The sequence below is a fragment of the Podarcis liolepis genome (genome assembly GCF_965112155.1).
Source record: "Podarcis liolepis genome assembly, chromosome: 4".
NCBI lineage: Eukaryota > Metazoa > Chordata > Lepidosauria > Squamata > Lacertidae > Podarcis > Podarcis liolepis.
Window position 1 is genome coordinate 43,004,072 of NC_139558.1, and position 22,017 is coordinate 43,026,088.

The following is a 22,017-nucleotide window of genomic DNA, read 5'->3' on the forward strand; positions in this document are numbered from 1 at the left end:
TGAGCCATAGGTCACATTTCTAATTAAAATACGTTGTTTTAAAAAATAAAGAAGTTTCTAGAGGAGAAACATGGTAGCAAGAACTGCTGCAGAATACATTCTGATAGGTTCATAAGGAGTTGCAGTTCCTTCAAGGAGTTCAGAACTAGGATACACGGAGTTATCCATTTACTGTAACTTTAGAGCCCCTTTCCACCTTTGTTTTCACTCTTCCCCAGCAACTTGTTTTGTCCATACAAAATACTTTATGTTTCCTAGTCCCACTAAAATGGCTATTTTTGTAGTCCAATTACTCAAGGGTCTTATTGCTCAAAGGGAATTTCCATTAGAGGTTTTCCTTAATGGAACAAACTAGGCCTAGTTGTAGATGTAAGCCTAGTCTTGTAAAGGAATAAACCATGACAGCTCTAGATATGAATGATCACAGTTCAGAAAAAGCATCATTCTGCATTTGGTAAGTAGAGCAGAGTCATCCATTCTTCTGTGCCAAGTTCAAGCAGAAGTGCCGGTGTGTGAGGGTGATTTGAGGGGGCGGGGAGCAGTGGTTGCACATGTGATATCAGGATGTTGGGAGTATCTGTGGGTGGAACTGAATGTGGCAGCTGCGTGGCTACACGGCTCCTTCTCCGCCTCTTCCTGGTGCTGCCACTGGCGGAAGGTTGCTTAAACCCTCCTTCCTGCCCTTGGCAGGAGGAGGAGAAGGAGCTGGCCACTGGAGCATTGCCACACTCAGCTCTGCGCTTCGCCTCTGTATTTTTTTGGACATGGGAGGCAGGCCCCCATCCCCAAAATATTCAGGGGCTTAGCCCCCAGGAGCTGGTGGGGGGGCTAAGTTCAAGTAACCTTAGTTTATAGATACCTATTACTATAGCACATACACACACACACACACATTTTGTGTGTGTGTGTGTGTGTGTGTGTCAGTGTTCTCTCATCACATCTTAGTAAACAGTTTGATTCTCTCAGTGCTGGTGGTACTGGCACAAGGGAAAGAACAGTATAAAATAATGAATACCGAACAGATGGGTGACCTAGTCATCCTTGCATCATTATCATTATTATGAAATTTACATTCTGTCTCAGAGGTCCACCTTTAGTTATTATAGTGAAGAATGTAATTCTCCACTAGCTCAGCAGCTCAGGGCAGTCTGTAATGACTTGTACTAAAACAGAAAGGTGGATATGTTGGTCTGTAAGAAAAACAAACAAAAATCCACAAACGCAGTTGGTTAGTAGGGCTAACCAAAACGCAGTTGGTTAGTAGGGCTAACCAAAACGTCACAAAATTGAGACAAGCTTTCAAGCTCTCCAGCACTCTGCTTCAGGCAAAATGCTACAGAAAGTGCAGGGTGTTAGCAGGAGGAAAAATAAAATCAAAATGTCCAAAATTTACGATGAATGTTGTAGCTTGTTTTGCCTAGTTACCGGGGAGTAACTATAGGTTACAATGTATCAAAATAAAACAACTAGTTCTACATCTCCATTGATGCTGTCTATTTAGTGCTTTTCAAACAGCAGTCATATAAACCAGTGTTTCCCAACCTTTTTTGGGCAAAGGCACACTTGTTTCATGAAAAAAATCTCGAGGCACACCACCATGCCAGATGGGGAAAGGTCACTTTTTACTTATGTAAAAAAAAAAAAAAAATAGTAACAGCATAGAAGGTAATGGTTAGGCTAGCATCCCTCTTCCAAATATGCTAGGTTTTTATTTGCAGGGACTGTTCTACATGGGAAAGCATTCAGCACTGTCATTCTCCCATCTGCCATCTGAATTGGTACTATTCTGGGTCAACTTACTCTGCTGCATGTGTAGATGAAAATGGCACCAAGTGTGGGGGAGGGGGCAGAACAGGTTTCAGATACAGGATATTAAGCATACACGTACTTCAGATTGAACTGGTTGCTTGCTTTGCAAGTTTTCATTCCCAAATGACTGCCTTGGCAAGTGCAATACCTACCAGGCTCAACGCCGGTCTCGCGCTGCCGCTTCCCGCGCTCTCAAGGACCCGGGAGGAGGAAGGCGTGAAGGCAATCCCGAAGGCGCGAAAATGTTATCAATTGCTTCTTCTTGTACAACTGCAGCCAGATCCTACCCGTATTTACTCTGGAGTAAGCCCTAGTTTGTTCACGGGGTTTTGCTCCCGCGTAAGTGTGCACGAGGGATGGCAGCCTTAAATATCGGGGAGACGCAGGAGTCGCCTGCGCTGCTGTAATTCCCCCTCCTTTTGGGGAGGGAGGTGCTGGGCTACTGTGTTTACTTGGAAGTCCCACGGAAGTTAATGCATTATTAGGCTACTACTGGCTTAAGCCGGTGCCCGCCTTCATCCCTAGGCGAGAGGCACAGAGTTCTGTTCCGCCCGGGCGCTGCCTCTTTAAACGAGCGTGTGGTTGAAGAAGGCGCTTGCCCAGCTCCCCTCTGCGCCTCGGAGGGCGGGTTTGAGCACGCGCAATGCGCCGCCCTCCCGCCCTGCGCCGCCGCCGTCTCGCGCTCCTCCCTTTTGCGCGCGCTGCCCCGCCGCCGCCCCATTGGCCGGGTCCTGTCAGCTGATCCTGTGTTATTTCCTGTGTGTGAGGGGAGAATCGAGAGAGAAACCTCGGCACCACCACCGCGGAGCCGCCCCTGGCTCGACGAGGATCCTCGCCGCAGCTGCCCCGCCACTCGCCGCCCGGCTCGCCCGCCTCCCTCCCACGGCACACCAGGCAACGTCTCGTGGCACACTAGTGTGCCGCGGAACACCGGTTGGGAAACACTGATATAAACCACTTTTGAAACTAGGGGGTTTTTAGAGTAGTTTGTGATGAAGCATTGTATTCTGCCACCCTCAGAAAGATAACATACCTCCTGAATAAGTGCAAGCCATTTTGAGGAATTAAATACTGGCTATATTTCAAAAGCCTACTTCAGTCCCGTAAGACCAATAGATCCTAGAAGAGGTGTGCCTCTCCCCTCCCCAATTTCTTCTTTGAACAGTTAAGCCCACTTCGTATCACAAACAGTTTTTGAATTTATATCTATTTAAAAATAAGTTACAATCCCTTGTGGGGAAAAGAAAAAAACCCACAGGTTTTAAGTATATTTGGGCTAATTTTGAGGTTCTGTGAATCTGGCCCATTATTACCTGGGCTATGACCAGAACATTTTTTTAATGGGGATTTATTTTATTTTATTTTAAAAATGCTGCTCTCCATTTCCCCTTTCACTAGGCCCTCAAACAGAACATCTGATCCATAAGTGATTAAAGTTAACCCTGTTTAAAAAATTTACAAGTGATTTGAAGACATGGTCTGAAGGCTGTGATCCTAAGCATAATCATCTGAAAGTGAAAGCTATTGATAGGATTTCCAAGTAAAGAAGTTTAGGATGTTAAGTGTATAAATACAGGGGGCTTTGTAAAAGGAAAACAATTATATGATTATTAAAATAGCTCTTATACTTTCAGAATTAAGTTATTGATCAGTTTAAAGTTATGATTCATATATAAGGCTCTTCCGACTCCAAGCATTTTTCACAATCATGCCTAAGAGGAGGACTTGGAATCTGTGACTCTCTTCACCCTAAACTTCTGTGTCTCTGTCATTCCAGGCTCTGCCTCTTATCAACTGTAACGTGAGTAATGCATCCTGAGTCAGAGGTAACACCCACCTACTACTTGACAGAGTCAAACATTTGGGTCAGTAAAGCTTCCAGCTTAAAAGGACCTTTTGCTATTAGACTATATTCACAAAATTGCATTTTAATGTTGTAAATTAAGTAAGTTTTGAGTACTCCTTTTAATTTTTAAAATCAGGTGCTTTTTTATGAAACCTTTAAAGCGAGAGCCTTACTCATATGAAGTCTTCAAGAAATACACACTTCAGGGCTTTATGATTAACACACACTCCTGTTACTTCAGTTCACATAATTTAGCAGCACTTTTACAAATAAATAAATAAACATTCATATTAATTATACTGTGTTTAAAAGCTCTGCATCCATTATTAAAAGTATTGCTTTTGATCATTATTAAATTACATTAAATAGACCATAATACAAAAATAGATTGCACCTAGTTATTTGGAAAAATTGTCTTTGGCTGCAATCTTATATAAACTTACAGAGGAGTAGTCTCATTCAACTCAATGAGGCTTACTTCTGAGTCAGCACATATATGGTTACATTGTTGTTATTTGTTTGGTTCCATATTTTAACAACTACAGAGATATCTAAAGAGCTACGTATTGCATTGCATATTAAAATTTGAATTTTAGAGACAGCATAAATACAATGTAGGGTGTTTTTATAGTGGATAATGTATTGACTTCATTTTTTATTTACATAAATGTGGACAGGGCAAGCAGTGATTTAAACATTATATATCTCTTTTAATTAGCTACCAAAATTTTATGCAGTGTACTCCGCTGTCTATCATAATCAGAATAGAGAACATTGTATTTTGGCTAAGAATGTGCTTATAACTAGATGAAGGAGTTTGTCAGAAACGAATCCTTGACTGAAGAAAAACTAGAAAATCCTATCAGCAATTCCATGTTCCTTTCTAGACAATTTATTATTAGATATTTCTGATGACACACCTTTTGCTATCTAAAATATACTCAATCTGTCTTTTCAGAAATAGTCATTTAATTTACTATGCTTTTGTGATAATTTTTATGAAAAGTACTATGTAAAAAACAAATCAGCCATCTTTGGTCAAAAGGTCTACTATGTGTCTGCCACTGCCATTGTTACATTAATACTGTAAAAGGGAAATTTGAATGGCACAGTTCATTGGGAAAAGACGAAGTTCATGTTTGTGTATATGTGTGTATAGATTAAGATTCTTGCACACCTTTAATCTGTTATGGGCTAAAGATTGGGCAGGCAGTGAAGAGGTACGGGGTCAAGGTTAGGAGAGAGAAACAAGAAGCCCTAGATGGAAAGCTCTGTAAAATATCTGGAATGCTGGGGTATTATACAAATTCTGAATGTTTGTGTAGAAAAACTTCTCTATCAGCAAGTTTTAAAAGAAGATTTAAATACCCACCAAACACTATGATTTGAGAGAAGCCTTGATTTCTTGGCAACTCTTAAGGATTTGGACAATAGGTCAGGTTTTTAAAGAGGCAGACCTTCTAACTGCTATATGGCTCCTTCTCCATCTTTGGCTTGCTCAGTAACATACACTATGTAAATGGGAGCCAAGGAACCATCTTCAAATGCTGGAAGAAGCTGTCAGTGGTCAACTGCAAAAATAGGGTCTAGTTTCCGGTCTTCATATTTTTAACTGAGCCCATGCATGGATCCTGCAAGATGGTATTTTACTGCTACTTTCTCTGAAGTGGATTCCATAACTTCTAGCTCAGATTTAGCATACTTCTGGGCAAGGGCATAATTTTTAAATGGCTCATTGGCAATAGTGTTTCCTTCCCCCCCTGCAGAAAGAATAAATCTAGATTAAATAGAAGAAATGTGGGCTGACATTTTGATGCTGAAGATAGCATATGGACAGTTCCAAAAAACCATACATGCACCAGAAACATCAATCATGCAGTAATCACCCATGTGGAACCACCCTTTGACTGACATAGTCATGCAGATCAACAAATGAAGTTAGGTAGTTTTTCAGGGAAAGACTATAGGTCAATTAGAGAACACATATTTGCAATCCAAAATTTCAAGGTTCAATCCCTGGGAATATCAGTTAAAAGGACGTTGCTGGGGCTTAGACTAGATGACCCTCAGAAACCCTTCCAATTCTACAATTCTTTTGTTCTTTTACCTTCCTGCCACTCCCCCCCCCCCCAATAGTAAGCAGCAGGAAATCCACTGCTGGGAGGTGAGGCATGTGTTCCTATCTCCTTAATGACTGTCCTGCAAATGAGGATTGGAATTTTTATAATTGGATTGGATACAAACCTGTTATTGTATGAATGGAAAGGCTCCTTCCATTTTCACAGGGAGTGGGATCCAGTGAATTCCACCACTTCCTTCTGCAGCTCTGAGCTTCACTTTGCACACTGTTCTGGAGAGGGCTGAAGAGAGGAGGCAAAAATCACTACCTACTGTCAGTAGAGTTGTGCTGAGCACAAGTCATAATGTAACGCAGCAAAATGTTTAAGCCAATTCAGTCCACTATGGATTTTAAGGAACAAAAGGTTAAAATACGTAGCCTTTAGTTAACAGATTCTGGCAGATTTAGCATACTGATTGAGGCCTGCATGCATGGGTATTCCTTGCTCTATGTCATATTAATAATGTTTTCTAAACAATAAGCACTTAAGCATCTAGGAGGTATATGCGGTAACAGAAAAATAGATAACCCTTATTTAGATAATTCCTGTTTACAGCCTTATAATATATGGGCAGGATTCATATAAGAAAGTTAATTTCCCCTGAAACATTAGGATCATGTAGATGCTGAGCCAAAGGATGAAAAGAAAGGCAGGGGGAGCTTGGAAAAACATGAGGGGAAAGGCTTAACTTTTTGTTTCTGCTTTAAAGGAAGCAGTTTGTATAGTTATGCTGTATAATTTCTTTGTAAAATGTTGTAGTAGAAATCAGAAAGGTATGAGCAAAGACTAAGAAGAGAGCCTGAGCAAAGAAATGTGCTTCAAATAAAATGAGAAATCACTGTGAGGTCATAAGAGCACATCATTCGTAGTAGAGAATGGAAAGCCTGGTTATCAGCTAGACACTATTCAAAGTGCAACGTAATAGTATCTTGATGTATTTATTGACTTAAATATTACAGTATTTGGCATCAGGCATATTAACAAACCAACCTGTTTACTGTTTACTTTCTTCAAAGAGTACCCACACGAAAGATAGCACAAAGTATAGTGATTTGGTACAACCATCCTTGAGATTGCATGCAAACAACCCTATTTCAGGGAATATGTATATACTCCAGATGATGATTACACATTGAACTATCTTGTACTTACTGAAGTTGCAAAAATAAGATTGAAAGCATGTTGGTTGTGGGTTTGAGTCCCACTTTGGGCAAAAGATTCCTGCTTTGTAGGGGGTTGGACTAAATGACCCTCTAGGTCTCTTCCAACTCAATGATTCTAAGTTATTAAAGCCTATTGAAATCTTTGAAGCCAAGAGAGAAGAAGCTGAGAAGGATTCCCTGTGATCAGGGACAGGGTTCTAGACCCTAGCATTTATTTGCTGGGATGGGGAGCCTTATTGGCCTGAGGGTTACCTGCTCTTATGAGCAAGCTTCTGGGGGCACATGCCCGTAGCAGGGAGGCGAGAGAGAAAAGGGGATGCAGCAGCAGATATGACTCTTTCTTTTGTATAGTAAGCTACATTTCAAGTACTGTACACAGAAGTGAGAGGTTTTACACATACACACACACACACACACGCACTATTCAGGCAAAAGTACTAGAGAAAGATGCATAGCAGGTCTCATGATGGGTGTGGCCTGGGGGCTAAACCAAAGCTCTAGGAGGAACACATTCAGTCTCCTCATCTGAAGTTCTTCATCCCTGCCTTACATGAAGCAGAATACTTTATGCAAAAGAAGCAAATAGTAACCAATTTGTATAATTTAAATATGTGGCATAATTCCTTCTGGACCCCAAATTTGGTTCATATCGTTGCAGAATTTTTTATGGCTTTATTTTTCAGACAGAATACATGCAGTCTGCTTAGTCCCCTGCATAATTCTGTGAATATAGTTAATATAATAGTTCTCATTAAATTATGAAAGAAGAATAATGCAAATTAGTGCAGACTATAAGAAATATTTGTTGAATATCAGTAAGAAAAATGTTGAAGGATCGTCTGAGATGGAGATGCAGTTTCATGTCAGGATATAGTTTTCAATTTATTCTTACAATATACTGTTTAGATTAGGTTCCTAGTACTTTTACCATTATATATCTGCAGTAAATTTATTGCAGCTAAATAATTTTATATAAAATTCACTTTTGATTGGATGCATTTTTACATTGTGTTGGAATGGAAACATCCAGTAATCAGCATTTGTCCATCTTGCTTATATGAATTGTTCAAAGGTATTTGGAGTTTAAGGGACAAGCTTCACTTGTTGTTGCTATGTCATTTGCTAAACAATAACAAAATTGTTCTGTGTACAAGTACACAAGCACACATTCCAGTCACCACGGGGATCCTACAGAATGTGGTGTCCTTGTGATGAATGATCCTTGCCATGGCGATAATAATTGCTGTATTGATTTCCGCCATCACATTGAATTTCCATGCCTCTACTTTCATTTTTCTGGCCACTGACTGTGGGTGTCTAGAAATTATTTCATCTTCATTGTGATAGACACACAAATGTGTTGGAGAAGGGAGGAACATTCACAGACTGGTCTGCTACACATTCAAAATTTCTCCCATTTTGGAGAACAAATTAGATGCCTTTTATATACTGCAGTCTATTATTCATTTAACATAATGGTTTAGGAGACATCAACAGCAGCATCTCATTCCCCTAGCCTGATGTCTTTGGATAAAAGTAACAGCTAACAGTTAAGTTGCTCTGTACATATGATAGTACCAACTGTTTAAACCTATTTGTTCATTTTCTAAAGCTAAGGATTTGGTCGCATTAATTAGGAAAAGCCTTCCTAAATGTTTTGTGTCTATTCTCTGTGCACCAATTTTATCACTGAACCAGAAGTGTAGGACGCTTGCTCTTGAAAAATCAAGTATCTTCACCAGAGCTGGAATGTAATTAGACTAACGTAGCAAATTTAGTCACTATGCTACTGGTGTGGAAGGATTGCTATACCTGGTAGATGGTAGGTGACAGATGGGAACTAGTAGAATACAAGCATCTTAGGAGATATGTACTGAAGGGGTCAGAAGAACATCCAGTGCCAGAACTATTAGCTGCTTCAGGTGATAATATAGGCCAGTTAAAAACATTAGTTCTGTCATATGTGCCTAATATGCCATCATGAAGGTAGTGTCATGACTTCTGTGACTGCATTTCCACACTTCAATGCTATATATCCGACACACACCTTGATCTTGAATAATTGACATTTATGTTTGTAGTTACTGATGCTCATTGAAATTTTTGGAGCCATTTAGAATTGCACTGCTAAAGCATGAAGCATTTATAGTATACTTTGGTTTTATGATGCACTCAAAACCAGACTATGGGGTGTTTTTGCTTTTGTTGTCTTACTACTCGTCCATACTTGCACTTGTCCTGTGCGTAGAAAGCACAGGTCTGAGAGGTCTTCTGATCAGTGCATAGGCACTGGTCTATGAATTTTCCCCTTGCTCCCCTCCTTTCCCAGGAGAAACCTGCTCTTTAGGTTAAAATCAGAACAAATGGCAATCCACAGAAAACCCAACTGCCGTTTGCCCCAACTGAGCGCTAAAGAGCAGTATTCCCCAGGGGAAAGCAGTGGAATAAGAGGAAGTCTGGATAAGCCCTTAATTTTTGATCAGTCTGAAAGAACAATTTTTTTATAATTAATTTTATAATGGCACAACACATGAAGTCTGGGGGAGAGGGATAGTAGCATGCTTGATTATAGAGAATAATAAAGTATGAAATATGTAGCTAAAATAATGCTAGTATTTTTTAAACTGTAGGGCAGTGTCCTTTAAAGTCCTTTAAATGCATAAGCTTCTTTTATGTTTTGATCTTCCAGTGCTCAACTGTAACTAGTTTCAAACAAATTATTAAAGGATCACATAAAAATTAAAAGAAGCACCCAAACAAGCTTAGCAACAGCAGCAACAGCAGCAGTGTACAGTATTCATTATTTAGGCTTAAATGGCACATAACCTACTTTATTGCATCCTGATAATACTGATTTTTAGATGGCATGGTTCAGTGATGTAAACTGTGACATTTTAAAAAAATTAATCTTCTAAAACTTTGTTGATTTTACTAATCTTATTAAAAAGGGAAGATTACACTGTGAATATTGTGCCTCAATTTTATTGTAATAATTTTGCTGGTTACCAGGTGGGGTGGCAGTTGAAAAATTTGGTGAATGCACTACGAGAGGATCCGAGTGGTGTTATCTTAACTTTGAAAAAGCGACCTCAGAGCATGCTTACCTCAGCACCAGCTTTACTGAAAAATATGAGATGGAAGCCCCTTGCTCTGCAGGTAATGATGCTTAATCATAAATCATACACCATCATTTTAGCTATAGATTATCTCAGTGCTGCTTTATTGTGCCTCATCTCAGCAGCATATGTGGATTTAGTCTTGTATGCTTTGACAATGGTTTTTGACATGATCTTTGCACATTTATTCTCTAGAGTTCAGTTAACATTAAATCCCAAGCTTGCAAAATTTAGACAATCTTGTATTCCACAGTTGCATATATTTGCTCTATTTCACAAAACTTTAGATATGCTTTCCACCCTATATATAATGTTTATAGGTTACTATGCAACATTAAACAGGAAACAGTTTGTTACAGTATGAAGTCCTGATTCAATAAAAATAAAAAATTGAATAGACTGTGGTTTAACCACATTGTTAAATCCTACATTCTCCATCTCTAGACTCCCACCCCACCAGTTCAAGTGTATATAAGCAAGAGACACACCTACAGAGTAGATGAAGAAAGTGGTAGAGCCCTGATTCATTGTTGTTGGGAAAGAAACAGTGGATAGTTTCCATGCCAGGAGCCTCAAGGTCTTCCTTCCTCTACTCATAATTAGACACAGAGCAAGGGGGTAGGGGTGAGGAGCGTGTGGCAAAACAACCTGAGTTGGAACTCAGTAAAGAGCAGCCAAAGTAAGAAGCTTTTCAGGGTCCTTTGGGCAGTGCAGCCAGGTGGATGTCAATGTAACTCTCACAGATGTGGAAATGTAATTTCCGCCTTGGTTAGGTTTCTTTTACTTTCCAGGCAAGTAAATAACAATTAGTATTCTTCACATATTGGTTTCAGCCCCAGACAGGCTTGTACCTCCCTTTGTCTATTCTTCTGACAAAGGTGGGTACACTTAATGAATGCCATTGCTGTGAATGTTACTGAATGCCCTGCCTGCCTGCCTCTACTGCTGTGCTCTGATTTGTTAAGGAAGACTGGAATCATGTAATAGAATAGGAATGATGGCAATAAAGGAAAGTAAAAATATATAAAGGAAAGGGAAATAAAAATAATTCTTCATATCAAACCATAAACCATCATAGATTGCTGTTTGGTTGCCTGCTAAACATATTGTCAGTATATTATAGGAGTGACTTAGAACATAAAATATGATTAGAATTTGACAAACACTGTCTTAAGCTTTCAGTACACCTTAGTTGAATATAGTATTTTGCTGACCTGCTTTTTAACTGATTCTTTTTTCTTATTTTAAGTTAAACCCTAACTCTGTATTTTTGTTTCATTGTAAAAAAAATTGTTATGATAAACTGGACTTGTATACAATTTAATTAACAGTTGAAGATATAAAGGCTTGTTGCTATTTCTAAACTAAAATATTGATCTTTTGATTAATATGTCACTTAAAATATGTATCTTGAAAACCCTTTCCTTTCTAAATGACACTAAGGAACACTGTTTTCCTTCTTGGGTATAATCCAGAATAGTTTCAGTGTTCCTGTTTAAAACAAAAAGCAAGACGTGGAAGAACACTAAAATAGCCTTTAAAATGTTTTTTATAAATGTATATTTATTAATATAGATGTAGGCATAAAGCTAAAACTATAGAATTCATTTTGCAGGATGGGGGTGGGATCACAGTCTCAATAATTGTAAAACATAAATCTTACATGACTAACAAAAGTCTGTTTGCTGATCGTGATAGTTCAAAATTTGATAGATCTAAGATGTTATTCAAATCTGAAAATGCAAGTTCAATTGGAATTCCTATTTTATAGCTTTGTAAAATATTTGTTCTCATTTTTATGTTCTGATCTGATCTTTTATCCAAAAGAGGTTATTTACTTTCAGTGAGCTCCTATATGTACAAGTTAGAACATTAGTAAAGAAAACTGATGGGAAATTAACAAAACCCTCTGTGTAAACATGGAATTTTTAACTGTATAATATACGTCAGTAGCTTTTAGTCTTACTTTTCATGAAAAGTTAGCAACTTGCCTTCTTAAGACTGATACACTGTTATTTCAGTAAATATGCCCTTGCATATTTATGCTTACACCTTGTACCTTTGCATTAATGTAATGTGTAATATTATAGCATGATTTATTAAATATGTTCCTTAAGCAAAAAGTATGTTTATTTTGCAAGATACGGTTTGCATAATGAAAAGTTGAATATGCATTACACTTTTGAAACACATAGGACAAATGCTTGTTCCAAATGATCTGGAGAACATTCCTACACTTTCAGATAAGCATAACTTTATACTAACAGGGGTGCCATTTCCATAGTCATTTTGCAGCCATCTTGGTAAATGGGCTGCATTTGAATAGTTGAGAGATATTCTCACAAGTTCACAGAATGGGTCTGCTTCCCCATTTGTAAAACACAAGTATGTTTCTATGACCAGGAACAACTTTTAAAATACCACCAAGAGGGAGATGATGTTCTTTAGCAGATTGCATTGCAAATCCTCATGCTCTGGACATTAGATAAGGCAGCTTTTTGTGGGCGTGGGGAGAAGAGAGACACCTGGCTAAAGCAGCCAGATACAGAGGACATTTCTCGAAATACCAAAGCCCCCCTCTCCCATGCACCAGCCTGATAATCATTTAAAATTAGTAATGATTTTAAAGTTGTTTTACCAGTACCAGACAATTTGACTATAAGCAGAATTTACTCGAACATGTCATTCCCAAACTTTTGAATGTGGGGATTCCCACAAGAACACAAACTTATTTTGCATTGTTTTCAGTGCATTCTAAGGGATAGTGAAATGGTGCTTAATTTATCAAGATAAGATAATATAGGTAATATAGTATGTGAATTATATCAAAAACTGTGACTCACCTAGTGATTCGCTCTTCTTTTATAGCATTCTGCTTTTAATCACTTTTAATGAGTGAAGTAAATAAATTTTACTGTTTATTCTACCCAACAGTCATTTATGCGGAATGTGGAAATTCAGTTTTGGGATTTATTATTCAGAATATGGCTGTGATCCTTTTCAGAAGGTAAATCCCATTAAACATAGTGGGACTTCCTTCTGAGTAGACGTACATAACAGCACCATAACTGTGACTAGTCTTTGATTTCATTCCAGCATGCTATTAGTGGTTAGACACAGAAAGTACTATGGTCTCAAAGCAATCCTAAACATAATTAATTGGAATTTGTTGTTTTTTTTAATCAGTCGGACTTGCAAGTAAATATAGTTATATTTGGACTGTAAATTAGTAGCCAAATATTTTTTCTGGAACAATCCAGAGTATTATTGTTATATTACTGTTCCTTAGTGTTTTGCTGATGTATGTTCTTAAATTGTCTTTCAAGTTTAAAATATTCATTGCAATCCTAATACGTTTTACAAAATTTGCAAAGTGAAATTTCAGGATTTATACAAGATTTTTAGATCTCCCCCCCCCCCATGTTCCTTAGAGGGATCACAATTTGACCATACCCTTTATATTGTTTTGGTAATCATAACTTCTATATAGTTTTTATTTAACAGAGCATTGAAATAAGCATATTATTTTTCCTCAAAGCTATTGGCTTAAAAAAATATGTTTCTTTCATTTCCAGGTTTTAAATATATTTTTTATCACCCTCTTTTTGTGATATTTGTTTCATTTCCCAATCTTGTTATTTCTCTTTTTGGAAGGAGTGGGGACGGAACGATGTTCTCTTTTGGTAGTTTCCAATAATGTAAATGATGCCACACAAAGCTAAGTACTAGTAAACTTTAATCAAAGATGGGTTTGCTGCTGGGGAACCTACTATTCTGCCTTCTGGAAAATACTCCTTTTAAAAAGTGCTTTGGACTTATTTAGTAATCTATATAATGCTGTTTCAACAGACAAGCCTGAAAAAATATATAAGATCCCTGAATATGAATTCTGTGTATAAGGTTTCCATTTATGTAAGTCAACATTGGTGTAGTTCTAAATAGACAAATATATTTCTCAATGTTTATCCATAATTATCCCTTTGATTCTAACCTATAATTTGTCCCTATAGTCATACAACATTTCATGTTTAGAAGTTTTAAAATTATTCTGTGACTGTCATGTTCTGCTGAGGTTCTGCTGTTAATTCAACATGAGCAATCTGATACCTTAAATGATTTTTGCTAAATGAAATGTTTCTCTGCTGTGCTATTTCCCTTGAAGAAATACAATCTTTATCATTAAAGGGTCACACATTCAGTATATTTTTTGTTGTTACTCCCATTTGATTTTTGCTAGTTAATAAATATTTTTTAAGCACAGAAACTTTCTTGTCTGATGGACAGGACAGTCCTATGATCTCACTGTTCCTCATAGCCACTGCACAAGGCTATCACCAGGGCTAAAGTTGTGCTCAATTAGCTCAGCCAATGGCCATATAAACAAAAGGAAAGTTTCCTTTACTGGGGGTTGCAGGAACTATGAAGCAGGCAAGGAGACCACTTGGGTGCAAGTGGTGGAAAACCACATGTGAATCTGAACAAACACAAATAAGAATTTATTATCAAGCCTATGGTGGTGGCATCTCCTTCTCTATTACCACCCAACTGAGGAGTTCCATCCATTGGTTCAGGAGCTTACCTGGTTCATTAAAGCAATACGAGGCTACCTAGGATCTAGTCTTTTGCTGGATGGTTTTGAATTGTTGAAACCAAAGGATACGGAGAAGTATTTAGATAAGTAGGCCTAAAGCATAACCACATATTCCTTGCTCTTCTTGGCCTGTAACATCTAGCAGAAAGAAATTGGCTAAGTCCAGGAGTTAGTGAATGCCTCTTTGTGGAATGTGGAGATGGGAGTGGGTGTGGGGTTTCACCAGAACTGAATGCCATGGTTCTGTAACATGTTCCTTGGACACAAAATTGTGGTCATGCTGGCCACATGACCCGGAAGCTGTACGCCGGATCCTTCAGCCAGTAAAGTGAGATGAGCGCCACAACCCCAGAGTCGTCTGCGACTGGACCTAATGGTCGGGAGTCCCTTTACCTTTTTATTCCATCTGAATCAGGAGAGATAGCTGAGCTATTTGACTGATAACTGGAGGTGGTGATGGATTGGATGTGAGACAATAAAATGAAGCTGAATCTTGAAAAGGGGTTTCATGTGTGAGTGGTGGGGAGGCAGCCTGATATGGATGAGGTTGCACGCCTCTGGAAGGAGCAGGTTTGCAGCTTGGGTTGTTCCTGGTGCTCAGGTGGACTTGGTAACTGGAGCCCTTTGGCTGGTTTACCAGCTATGGCCGTTTTGGACAGAGATGACTTGGCCACTGCACTCCATACTCTGGTAACTTCCAAATTGGATTATTGCAATGTGATTTATGTGAGGCTGCCTTTGAAGACAAGTCAGAAATTTCAATTTGTCCAAAATGCAGTGGACAGATTACTGGCTGGGGTTCTGTTTAGATCTTGCGTGACCTCTGTTTTAAAATAGCTGCACTGGTTGCCAATCTGTTTCCAGACCAATTCAAAGTGCTTACATGTTCCCCAGTGCTGCAGTGGGGCAAGACATTCCATTCATTGGTGTTTTGAGTGCTCTGTGTATCTCAGGGAAAGTGAAAGATAAAGGGTGTTGGGGAGTCCTGCTTCATTGTTTGTGCTCCTGCTCCATTCCTTATTCATGCAGGGTGGAGTGACTTCTCCTTGCATCTCTAGTTGTAGCAAGTGTTAGCAGTGCACCCTTCTCACTTTGTTGTAAGTCTTGGCTGTTTGTGCAAAGGGGACTTTTACCACAAAAGTCTCACTGGGTGTCTATAAGTTCAGTGCCCAAGGATGCTCCAGATCTGTAAACATATCAAGTGTCAATGTATGTTCATAGAGAGACTTATAAGCCATCCCCCCCATTTCCAACAGATTATAATTCAAGGATGCTCTGTTGGACCTTTGATGTGTAATACTCGTGATTACAAGGAAACTTGAGAAGCTTTAATGTTTGAATGGATTATTTCAAGCTTTTTTCAAGTTAAAATGTTTACATAAACTTTGCAATAAATCAATGTAGTTTCATAATAAATTACACGTGATGCCATTTAACCAGTACCATGAATTAGAAAATTATTTGGTTTATAACTAGCTGAAATATTTGTTGCTTCCACGTGTCTAAGTTGTTTTTATGTGTTTAGTTCATGTGTTTTGCAAACATAACTCAAATTATTGGGTATTTCTATAGCCAAGTTTCCTGCATATTAGGACAGGTCAAACTTTCTTCCTGTGAGTTAGCCAAGGTAACACAGACAAAGGTTATTTCTCACAGTTTAGCAAAAGAATTTGAGCCATGGGCTAATTTGCAGCTACTGGGGGGTGGGCCTTGTCTCCCCAGAATTTCACAGGGCTTCTGCATATCAAATGGCTGGGTAAGATCCAAGGGGAGGGGCATTGGGCCTTCTTAAAGTGCCGGTTGCCCCCAGACTCAGCCTTTTTCCTTTTGGGGCTGAATTTTCCAACTCTCACTGCATCAGTTTTAGAGACTCCCACTGAGGCGTGAGTGGTTGCTGGTTTACAGGGCCAGAAAGGAATTTTACTTTTAACCGCAATGGGCCTTCCATTGAAAGGTTTTCACTTTTCTCTCAGTGGATAGCAGGTATTTGTTAGGTGTCTTCTACAAATCTATTAGTTACAACTTGAGCAGAAATGGCATTGGGTAGGATCTGAACATAAGTGTCTTTAGGAGGTGCACCAGCTGGCCTGAGCATGGGTGGGCTGGGTCTGGTGTCACACATCTCAGGTTACCAGCAGGATTCCAGCTGCAAGTTGTGCACCGTGCTGGGTCAACTTCCAAGGAATTCCCTAGTAGGTGTTCTGGGATGGTGTTTTCAGACCAGAAATCTTACAGGATGACAGACCCTGACCCAATGCCATGCCAACCCTGCTTACCTCACTGTGGTCAAGAAAAGTTCCAGCCTATTTTCACCCACTCCTGTGTCCTGGTCATTATTCACTCTCTACCTGGCCTAGGGAGGGCCATCACAATGTGCCTGGCATGCAACTGTATCTTCACTGTTATTAAAATAAAAATTGAAAACTTGCTGGCTGCCTTAGGAGATGCAGATAGAGTGAACATGATAGGGAACAAGTCTACTCTGCAGCATTTATTCAAATTCAAATAAAGCAAAACCTGTGAGAAGGAGAACTATGCAAGACATTCAGGTGCCACATATTCACCCAATCAAGGCCCATACCAGAATTTGAAACTATGGGAGACCATGCAATTTTCCTAGCAATTGTTTCTCAGTCTGTATATATTATACAATTGCTGTATTTTAGCAACAAATTGTATTTGTATATAATTTTGCTCCTGACATTTCAATCCTCCCTTTTTCACACACAGTGGAGTATCTTTGTTTTCATCTTACCATGAGTCTTTAGGACTCTTGCTGCTATTAAAAATCTATGTACACCCAGCTGTGTGCTAGCAGCTATGGTGAGGATATGCAATTGTGAAATCTGTGTTTTACTGTTTGAAAACTCCTGGCTGTAATATAAATGCTAGTAGACATGAGCCAGTCTTTCTGCTTGAAGGCTGAGAAGCATACCTAAACAGTTGCACATCAACTTCCTCTCAATCACAACCCATGGTGGGGAGAGCAAACCATCCTTGAGGGAGATGTGATGCTGCACTGCATAGACAAGGTTGCTGGGTTGCTGTGACAATCAGATTGAGTGTAATGTAGTAATCACTGTATAGTTTCTGATCCAGAAACAGACACGCTCATCAGGCAAATTTGTTTTCACTTGTTTTATATCTTGTACAAAAATATACTAGACATAGTTTTTTAATGTTAATTTTTGAGTGCATTCGGAAATATTTCTACTCAAAAGTAAATTCAGCTAAATTCAGTGGGACTCTCTCCCAGGTAAGTGTGCATAGGACTGCAGCCTCTGGATCTTTTTTTTTTAAAAAAAATGAAAACCACTGAAATCTGAATTACTATTTGTGATTTAATAAATTAAAACTACATGAAATTAGTGCTTCTTAATTGCATGACTGAAATTTTACAAAATCTGAACTATAAAGTGTGTAACATGTCATGCCATTTTCTAGGAATGCCTGGGAAGGTTAAAAATTGAGAAGGTTATATTACTCAGAAAATTGTACTCTACAAAATGGAACACCTTGTTGGAATTCACCTGTTCATGCAACATTGAGCTCATATTTACAATGTCAGCTACTCGTTTTGTTTCCATCTTGAATATTGCCTTAATAACAAAAATGACTCAGTTATTTAAATTAATAGTTAAGTGCATCTGAAGAATAAGATGGCAGTAACCATGAAAAGAACCATCTGATTGAAATTGGCTTGTTTGCGTGGCAAGACCCCCCTCCCCCATGTGAAATGAAGACACTGGACACGTTATTTAAGGTTAATGGGCATAAAAAGGCCACAACTTTATTGATTACAGAATTGAAAGGTATTGGCCTTAGGCATTGGCTCCTATCGACTACCCGGCATGGAGACCGGGAAGGGTTGTCCACAAGCCGTGGGAGTCCTGTTGAAGTACGCCAACTAGGATCCCACGGGTGCCACCGCTCGGGGGCGTGCCGGAGGCCCTTACCTCCCTAGGTTTCGGACAAGGCAACGCCCCCCGGAGTCCTCTACCGGACTACCCTTTCCTTGGGGGAAGGTGATGGCGCTTCCTTCCCCCCCCATTCATTTGCCTAACAATAAACCCCTGCCAATGCCTAACCGCCAATACCGCGGAAGTTGTGACGATTGCTACGAGGTAGGCGAAAAAACCAAAAGGCTGACAGTGCGCCAAATTGGAAAAATTCCTACCAGGCCCCTTGCGACGACCAACCGGAGTCCAAAGCAAGGTCATAGCTAGCTAACCTAAGGGTGGGTGGGATGGGAAAAACCGCTCAGCTGGCAAGGGGAAAGAGAGCGGTCCCCGGGCGTGCCTGGCCTTAAGTAGGCTACGCCACGCCTCCCCAGCCCGCCGATTGGCGGGCAGGGTCGCAGGCACGCCTGGGGATTCCCTGGGGCAAAAGGCCAGCCCCCGCATGGGATGTGGGAGGGATTTCTGCCCGCAACCCCCTCTCCTCCCAAGCTCGGAAAGGGCTTTGTTAATGTGAACCTTTTGAAGAAGGTATAACTTGAACATACTTTGGATTCCATATGTTGGCAAATGGTGCTCAGGCAGCTTCTTGTCAGATAACAATCTTTATTTCATTAGTGCATCACTACTTTGGACTGTTCATATCTTGATTTAGAAGCAGTGGCAACTGAGGAACCCCCTGCCTTGCAAACACTGAAACTAACTTGATAATTTCTGTTATGGAATGTTGAAGCCACCTTTGGCTGTCATAATGAATTGAGCATGGCACATTTCAGTCTACATTTGAATGATAATGGGGGAGCCTTATTCATGAAGTTTCAAAAGGTTGCTAACCAAGATTATTAAAATCTAGAAATCAAATAACATGTGGATTTTTTTTCTGCTAGCACCTTTGAAGTGATGCTATCAACCTGAACCACAGCAGGACGGCCATAAACTGCCATTCTGTAATTATTGAAAATGACTTCTGAATGAGAAACAGTATTTATGCTTGCCTCAATTTTTCAGTGGTGTTTATCTATTTGCTAATGCTGTGCCTTTCAGTCAAGATTATTGGGATTCAAGAGATGTTTTGCTGCTTATGGTAGACATTTTTCACTCCTGCTCTTAAAATTGAAGCTTTGCTACTCTGTGTATTGTTTTGGATCCAGAATAATGTCTTCTATTTTAGTAGGTACTCCAGACATCTTTCTCCTTAGGCCAGATTTCCAGAATTGAGAGGGAGCTCTTATTTCTCCTTCAGTTTTTGAATCTATGTCCATTTTTAATGTTCATGTTGATGTATATCTATTCCATTTTTGTGTGTGTCTTTCCATCACATTACATCTCACTGTACTACCAAGCATATCTTGCCAGATTTTGCAGACCTCACATTTCAGTCTCTGTACCCCACAAAGGTGTCATGATTAGTATTTACAGTAAAGTCCCAGTTCCCTGTCACAATTTATTCATTTTTCTTCTTACAAAGGATTATCTACTATGCCCTCTATCCCTGAAACCCCAAAATGAAATATTTGTGCCCTGCTATACTGCTATAGGTTAAACACAATGTGATTGCTAGTGTAGATGCTAAGTCCTAAGTTGTGTTTAAATGCATTGGTTACAAGAAAAATCACAAAACAAGTCCATTGTTTGGCAAACATAAAAATGTATCTGCTTACTTTTAATATTACAGTTAAAATAAAAGCAAATTAACTATCCTGGAAATTAGAGTTATTACATGCTATGACAACTAGAAGTGGGTGGACACCCCCCCAAGCAAGTACTATAGCTAAACAAGGACATAGGGTTTAAAATGTGGTGTTAACTGAAAAAGTGTGTTTTAAGGAACACCCCTTGGTAAAAACATTGAAGAACATTGTTTATATGACTTCTGTGAAGCTAGGGACCAAAACATGTAACATTGGGAATATATCCAGAAAGAGATATTTCAGCTCTGTCTGTGTGATGCAATTTATATTAAACTCTAGGAAAATGATTTGTCTATGTTGTAGCTTAGGAAATTTGCAATATGTAGGCACCTAGTAGTTGGGGAAATGGGTGGATTGAAACAATCTTTGTAATGTCACCAGTATATATTCCCTGGATGACATGGCATACTTTTATCCATGCAACTCACAAAGAGGTCAGCTATGCAAACATTGCATTTTCTGGTGCATAAACATTTAGATTTACTGTGATAATAAAAACATGAAAGTGATTCAGTGATAATCACATATGCATTTAATTCTTTATATTTTGTTTTAACCAGCCTCTTGTACCTAGAAGTCCTACAAGCAGTGTGGCAACACCATCCAGTACTATAAGCACACCGACCAAGAGAGACAGTTCAGCACTTCAGGACCTCTACATACCTCCTCCTCCAGCAGAGCCTTATATTCCCAGGTGAATTGTCATCGTCGATCTTCCTGATAATTTGAAATTGCTCTCATAACAAAGTGAAACTACATCCTTTTTTGGGAACCGGGGGGGGGGGGGGAGGTGTGAAATTGCAAACTTCTGCTACCAGATTGCAAACTTGGCAATATAAAGAGGAGATCCACAAACCAAGATCCATAAACCAGCTGTCACCCACCCATAGACATGGCAGTCTGTGTGTGATTCATATTGCCTTTACAGGAAAAGTTACTGATGGTAGAAGAAATCTCACCCATTTTCAGTGACACTGTTTCCTGTCCTTGCAGTTTTGAGGGGGGGGGGCATACAGAAAATGGAGTTTCAGAGACTCAAAGGAGTATAGCAATATTTCCTTGGTACTGGATACTCAAATTGTTCATGTTAGTTTTGAATAGATTTCTCATATAGTTTAGAATTCTGCCACTTCATTTTGTTCATGTTAGTTTTGAATAGATTTCTCATATAGTTTAGAATTCTGCCACTTCATTTTGTACAAATTATAGCAGCTATTGCAGGCCAAGGTGCTAGGCCTCTTCTGCCTCTGACCCTCCAAGTAAAATAAAGGACACCATAGACTGGCTTTTTGGATGGAAACAGGCCACAACTTTTTGAATACAGATGGAAAAGGTTTGGCTTAGGCTTGAGGCTTAGGCATTACTTCTGGCCCATCTGCCAGAAGTGACGCCAGGTCAATTCGGCCACGGCGGTTCCTAAGTCTTACATCAAATAGGGGGAGCCCCACAGGAATCACTGTCTGGAGGAATGCTATCAGTCCTGGCCCCCAACTGGACATCATAATAATGATAATAAGGACATAAACAACTCCCCCCGGATCCCTTTAACAGCATGCCCTAGCATTAAAGGGCAAGTGGAGACTACAACCGTTCCTCCACCCAAGACTAAGACTGTCCCAATGCTTAACTAAGTTGTGACAATTGCCATGAGGTAGGCAAAACCACCGTTATGCACAGTGCTACTTACTTTCCTCCTTCATGTGGCTATCAGAATGCATCCAAATT

General features: G+C 39.4%; 1 protein-coding gene across 16 annotated transcripts in view; it reads left to right on the plus strand.

The window, feature by feature from the left end:
• CNKSR2 (connector enhancer of kinase suppressor of Ras 2) overlaps positions 1-22,017 on the plus strand; it is a 237,273-nt gene that overhangs the window by 161,820 nt on the left and 53,436 nt on the right. For 12 of the 16 annotated variants that reach the window (XM_083501843.1, XM_083501836.1, XM_083501838.1 and 9 more), the window contains 2 exons: positions 9,948-10,094; positions 20,853-20,986. In XM_083501843.1, coding sequence (XP_083357969.1) covers positions 9,948-10,094; positions 20,853-20,986 — 281 coding nt within the window. The remainder of the gene's footprint in view (positions 1-9,947; positions 10,095-20,852; positions 20,987-22,017) is intronic. The other 4 variants (XM_083501833.1, XM_083501832.1, XM_083501839.1 and 1 more) reach the window with 1 other exon arrangement.